The 7134-nt window shown below is 45.5% G+C and overlaps 1 protein-coding gene across 1 annotated transcript; it reads left to right on the top strand.

Annotated features, from left to right (window-relative positions):
- Window positions 1-3737: 3737 nt before the first annotated feature.
- On the top strand, window positions 3738-4622 carry LOC122319667. Its single transcript, XM_043207263.1, has one exon. It carries the CDS (start codon window positions 3738-3740, stop codon window positions 4620-4622), a length of 885 nt encoding a protein of 294 aa, XP_043063198.1.
- Window positions 4623-7134: the final 2512 nt, after the last annotated feature.

Raw genomic sequence — 7134 nt, 5'->3', positions numbered from 1 at the left:
GAAGAATGCATCAAGGGAGAGGCTTGGGGCCAGGTAGCAGATATAGATTCAGAGCCTGCCTACCTTTACACGGACAAATCTGTTGGTTGCCTCGACTATCTGGGTTGCGATCTTCCCGCATGTCCATAGGATACTTTGCCTGTTCGCTCTGAAATGCACTTGAAACAGGGGGCCATCGTTATACGGGTCGCTGAGGAGAGCTACCTCTATATCTTGATCGCGGACGGTCTGTGTGTGCTCCTGCGCCACCCTGCAATGATTCATGTTAATTTAAATCAGTTGCATGAAGACGGTTTATGGCGAGTACGCCTGCATCGTTTGGGGCATTATTAGACACCTGCTTGATGCTTCGTGTTCTACTACCAACTACCACTCCAGTCAATCGGGCTCTTGCATCTACTTACAATGTAGCCCAGCTCCAGACATCTAAACCTTCGTCACCCAGCTGGAGAGAGTTGAGCCTTAAGAACAGCAGTGAGTTTTCAGTCAGTCGGTATTGGGACCCAGGGGCTATGGCTTAAATCTGATGGTAACAAAGCGAAAACTTTTTAAATGTGCCTACTTAACCAGCCCACCGATGAGACCACGCCGCAAGAAGTCACTTTTCAGTTTGAGGCCCTCCAACTGAAGAAGTCACCCGGATGACATGGACAATCGTGCAGCCAAACCACTTTTACGCAAAAGAGTTCTGGCCCAGGTAAAAGTTTTTAATTTATTGTCATGATACGCAAAGCCGGCAATCCTTCAACGCAGATAGACTCATACCGCCCAATAAGTTTGCTTCCAACCTTTTTTAAATTCTTTGAACGCATTCCTAGACATTAGGCAAGCCTTTAACAAGGTATGGCTAAAAGCGGTTTTTGTTAAAAATGAGGGCTCTCTTTCCGGCACCCCACTTTGCAAATCTGAGTTCCTTCATAATCGATCGGGTGTTCGAGATGGCAGTGAGAGACTCTTCTTCAAGTCATAAACGGGGGTGCTCCATAAGGAAGTACACTCGGACCTTTCCTGTACACCCCCTACACAACTGTTCCGTCCCCTAGTGCTCCTTCGGCCAAGACACTAAAGGCCACATACGCTTACGACACAGCCATGTTCGCTTCGCACATATCGCTGCAAACGGCGATGGATGAAGTACAGAAATGGCTGCACGACATTGCAGTCTGGGCAGCTAGGTGGAATACATCTGTACTGTACATGCTAAGTCCGCTTGTGTGACCTTCGCGCACCGGCCCGGCACCTCCACTGGCCTAACATACAATAGCAACGTCAACTCCCACTGTTACCTTGAGTCCACTACATCCACATCGACAACTCATTTAGAGGTTCCATATCATAGCAGTTAAGACGAAGTGCATTCAAAAGGCATTGCGGTCAAGCAAACTTCAGGCTTCAACAAAAGTAGTACTCAAAAAGGCGATAATAAATCCTATATAAACCTTTGCCATCAATGTATTGGAAACGGCCTCCAAACAACGACTTGACAGGCTGAAACATGTGTGATCGGCGTGCGTTTGGGCTTGCTTACAACGTCTCCAATTACTCTATCCTTAGGGGTCTCCTGATAAATCTGATTGGTGATTAGATAAATTTTTACAGCAATCAATTCGCAGACAAGCTGGCAACACACCTGAACATGAGCTGATCGGCGTGCATTCGGGCTTGCTTGCAACGTCTCCAATTACGCTATCCTAAGGGGTCTGCTGATAAATCGGATTGGTGATCAGATAAATTTTTACAGCAATCAATACGCAGACAAGCTGGCAAAACACCCAAACCCATTGGCGAGTGGTCTCGCCATTTCTCTTCCTCTTCGAAATTTGAAGAGGACCCACCTCACTGATCTCCCTACTCTCATTATTTTCTAATTTTACTAATAACTAATTAATGTTACTAGTAAATTTAATGTAGTTAAGGCTCTATTTACCATACTCTAACTTTCCATGTTCCTCGTCCGGTTATGATCAGAAGGCAGTGAACGATTCCACCCAGTGGAACTAAAAGAACGTTCTATTCGATATAAAAGAATACCCTACGGTTTAAAAGCAGCACTAAAATCATTTCAAGGAATGATGTACCTAAAATTCGCCGGACTTAAGCCATCATCACAAACGTTCTTAAAAATGGATGTCTTTACAGTCATAGACTGCTATGACGATTCATAGCTTTCTGCAATTACTATCGTAGATTTATCCCAAATTTTTCATCACCACAACGCTTTAAAATAATAGAATAAACATTCAATTTAACTGCGATACGAATTGTCAAATGGCTTTTAAGTATTTCAAAAAACAACTTTTAGTCTGCCAATTCTTTAATATCCTGATTTCTGCATAATGTAAGAACAAGAACTCACGTCAAAAACTTTGTAGGTAGTCATCCAGAAAACTCCTCGAATTGCTGCTTGTATGAGACTAGTTGGGTGATGGCCTCGGGGTACTCGACAACTCTACTACTCACCGTGCCTTCCATATTCTCGGGGTTTCCAGGATTGGGGGCACAAGGGATTTGGCAGCGATCCTTGCTCCTGCAACCGCCTCCAGAGCCAGCCCTTCGTAGTGAATCCGATGGCATTCTAAGATGACGTGATAGGCATGACTTCGCCGCACTCCTGGCAATTAACACATGGTTGAGGTAGAAGTCTACCTGGCCGTGTCGAGCATGACTGTAACTCTGATACCCTCAACTTGGCTGCGAGCTGCTCCACCAGCTTCCTGCTTCCTGAGATTAGGACAGGTTCAGTTTTTTTAAAAGGCCAACCTCAGGTCGACCACATCTAGCCATGCTTCGACAGCCTTGATCACAGTGTTTGCTGCCGCCCAACTTCTTTGCGACTACTGTCAGTGTCACGTCATCGGCGAGGCTCACGATCTCGGTGCTTTCCTCAAAAACAAGCTTTAGAACACCATTATATAGTGTTTCACAAAAGCGGTCCCAGGACAGAGCCTTGTGGGAGTCCGACCGTAACCTCGAACCCTCTGGAGCCCGATATCGATTCCAGGATAAGCACCCAATTACTGAAGTAGCTGCCTACGACCTGGAGCAAGTAGTCTGGGTCCTTATCGCGTTTCGGATGCAATGACTCAGGCAACCGTGTTCGTGAACGTGCATATCGCGTCCAGCGTCGACAATCCTTTTCGGAGTCCGTACTGGATCCGAGAAAGTCCCCGTGCAGCCGCTATTGCTTCTTCGAGCATCGCCGCAATCACCTTCTCGAAGACCTTGCCAATCGTGTCCTGCAGGCATGGTTCTCTTAAGGGCTTGCCTGACTTGGCGCTTCCATCTATCTGGAAGACATTTGTTGAAAAAAACGGCGGTCTCCTTTGGGTGTATGGACAACAGCAGCTTTGTTGCCTTGTTTGGGATCCGATCGGGTCTTTGGGACTTTTTGGCTCTGAGGCTCCTCTCAGCCGCCAGGATCTCGCACTCCGTGACCCAATGACATAATTTGTTTCGGCTTTAGACGTCTCCGCTTGACCAAATCTGCCAAGCGGGAATAGCAGACCGACAACTGGATAGTAGGACGTGTATATTTTTCCGAGCAATCGAGTCAAATACAGATCGCCGACGTGTGAAGACGTGTTTTGATCGAGCTCCGCACAAAATCGGTTGTTTTGATTGAAGTGAACGACTAATAAAATAAACTAAATAAATAATCCGAAAGCAAAAGAGACGATCTACGCGATGCAAGATCGCTTAAATAGATATAGTTATTCGTTATTTTAAATAATAAAACTATGAGTCAGAACGACACTCGCGTTCAGCGTCAGCGTGAGCAAGACGAACGTCGGTTCTCAATTCAACGCAACAACGCGTACTTTTCCTACGTCTCAGCGACGATCCTCAACGCAGACATCAAGCGGTCAATACCCCATAGCCCAAGAAACCTTCTTCTACCAACAAATCAAGATAGAGCGCGCTCTTGCCCTCCCGCTCTTTTAGCTCCGACACAAGCCCCGCCACCTCCAACAACAACAGCTGGAGCTAGACCGACCGCCCGCTCTATTTCGTCGTCCGCTGCACCCGCTCCCGCTCTGACTGAGTCAGCGAAAGTAAAACCGCAAGCAACAAACGGTACTGCTGCACTACCAGCAAATCTAAACGAAGACGTAAACAAAAAAGCTGGGTCGACCTGGCGGGCTATAATGGACCGCTACATTACAATAAAGCGAAAGCTCAGCCCGGAAAATTCAGATTTGGAAAACAAGCCGAAAAATATGCGCGACAACTCTACCCTGATCAACAATGTAGCCCCCGCAAATAGCAACAGATTTGCCTTGCTGGCAGATACCGCTGAGGACGTGCCGCTGAGATCCGTTGATATCGAACCGAAGAAAACAAAGCCTCCGCCAATATATATCCGCGAAAAGAGCACAAGCGGCTTGGTAAATACTTTGATTGGCCTAGTTGGGAAAGATTGCTTTTATATAATTCCCCTCGTAAGAGGTACTATCAATGAAATCAAAATTCAAACGAAAACGGAGGACAACTACAGAAATGTCACAAACTACTTACCGCAAAAAAATATAGGCTTCTACCCCTACCAGCTTAAAAACAGCAAGGGCCTGCAACTACCACTGAAGGGCATTGAGTCTGATGAGATAGTGAGTCCGAAGAGATAAGTGAGGCGCTAAAGGAAAAAGGATTATCAAAAACAGAAACAGGCAGCCCCAACCACTCTTCAAGATTGAGCTTGAACCAGAAAACAAGCCTCCTTAAAACAACGAGGTACATCCAATTTACAAACTCTAGCTCCTCCTGCACTTTAGGATCACAGTAGAAGAGCCGCATAATCGTAACGCTCCTGTACAATGTACAAACTGCCAAAAGTATGGCCACACGAGGTCGTATTGCACACTTCGCCCGGTGTGCGTAGTCTGTGGAGGTCTCCATGACTCCACACACTGCCAAACTAATAAAGAAAATGCAAACGAGAAAAAATGCAATAACTGTGGGGGTAATCACACAGCAAACTACAGAGGCTGTCCAATCTACAAAGAGCTAAAAATCCGTCTTCACAAAAGAAATAACACGGCGCGGGCACACCAAGGAACAGCTACGCTGACACCATCAGAAACAAATCCTAAAGTACTTTTCTCGAAAGCAGCAAGTTTCGCTCCTTGGTCTACACCCAGCACCAACAAGATAACCTTTGCAAACGTTTTAAAATCAGGTATGACGCCTCCAACCCAAAATACCCGAACCCCACATGAAGTGCATACAAAATTAGACACACAACAGAACTATAACCCAGCTACGCAGCAAAAACAAAAACTGAAGCTATAATGCAAGCCTTACAACAGAGCACGATGGAATTTAAGACATTTGTGAGGAACACCATACGAGACATGTTGCGTAATCAAAAACATTTTGATACAATGCTTGTAGCCCAACAATAAAATAAATAATGGCTACATTACGCATAGCTACGTGGAACGCCAATGGCGTTTTAATGGCAAAATAATATTCAGGCCACATATATCAACATACAGCTGGAGGACAGCACTCACCTCACACTAGCGGCCGTATACTCACAACTCACACCAACAGGCACGAAACATAAGTCACTGTAGAGAGCCCACTCATCTCTTCGCCCACCGACTGAAACCGTTTTGCCGATAAGGAATTCCTCTGGCGGCTGGGCCCGTAGTGATGCAGATACAAAATGTGTTCACGCCAAACCAGGCTACTAGCACGTTCGCGCTACCGTCCTCACCCGTAAACTGCCACCAGCAACACTCCCCAATTCCTAAAGAAGTAATTAAAATAATCAAAGACAATCTCAGCCCGGGCTGCGACCTTATAACACCGGAAATAATCATCCAGCTACCTCACTTTGCAGTTCGCTACATAACCCAGCTCTTTAATGCCATCACCAAGCTTGGTTACTTTCCACAACGATGGAAGAGGTCCTTAGCTACAACACCCTCACCGACATTGAGAAGTGGCTCTCTGACTGGCGAATAAAGGTAAACGAGTAAAAATGCAAGCACGTGACGTTTACGCTAAACAGACAAGACTGCCCTCCGCTCTTATTAAACAACATACCACTTCCGAAAGCAGATGAGCTAGCATACCTAGGAGTACGCCTTGACAGAAGACTCTCATGGCGCAGCACATTGAAGCCAAAAAAACTCAACTGAAACTCAAAGCCAACAACTTACACTGCCTCATCAACTCTGGTTCTCCGCTCAGCCTAGATCACAAATTCTTACTCTACTATTCTGTATTGAAACCTATCTGGACCTATGGCTCACAGTGCCAGCAACAGCAATATTGACATCATACAGCGAGCACAATCAAAGATTCTGAGAACCATCACTGGGGCACCGTGGTACGTTCGGAATGAAAACATCCAAAGAGACTTAAATATCCCATCAGTTATCAATGCAATTACGGAACTTAAGGAAAAATACCATAGCAAGCTTTACTCGCACCCAACCACCTGCCAACCCACCAAAGAAATTTTTAGGGCCGTTTAATCATAGAAAAGTTGGAAAAATAATACCACTGTTCAGAACAAAAAACTTCTTATAGTTAAGATTTTTAAACTTATTTATAGTTCTTAAATAAGAAGATTCAATAAATAAAAGCAAAGTAATAATAATAAAAAAAAAAAAGAAGAGACGAATTAAGTGAACAGCCAAATGGCATGCGGCCGCTGAAGCTTGTTGAAACCACTGGGTTATTTTAGAACGGCGGAAAACGACGAAAAAAAAGGGTCCAGAAAACGCCTGCCCGCAAATAACTTGAATCCAACAAACCAACAGGCAAAACAAATACTCGCCGGCTGATGGTCACAGTACCACTTTGTTTCAAGCCCGTCTGCGGCGAACGACAATGACACGACCTGTGTGGTACACGAATAATTGTGCGCCGCGACTCCGGAGCGGATCCGAAACTGGTGAAAGTTGCACGTGCTCGGAACGCCACCGAAGAAAATTCGGCCAGAAAATTTCAACGGCCGACTGCTGCTGCGGGCGGATGGTGCGCTATGTGGAGTGGACATCAGAGTTGGGACCGGGAGTGTAGGCAAGAAGATCCGAGATCTCGATGGACGTTGAGCTTTCTTATATTTTGTTGGGTCAAAAAACCAAATTAGGTTGATGTTGTCCCGTAATCCGAAAATAATTA

Source organism: Drosophila yakuba, unplaced genomic scaffold (assembly GCF_016746365.2).
Source record: "Drosophila yakuba strain Tai18E2 unplaced genomic scaffold, Prin_Dyak_Tai18E2_2.1 Segkk4_quiver_pilon_scaf, whole genome shotgun sequence".
In the NCBI taxonomy this organism is placed as follows: Eukaryota; Metazoa; Arthropoda; class Insecta; order Diptera; family Drosophilidae; genus Drosophila; species Drosophila yakuba.
This window is presented reverse-complemented; position numbering and strand designations above follow the sequence as displayed.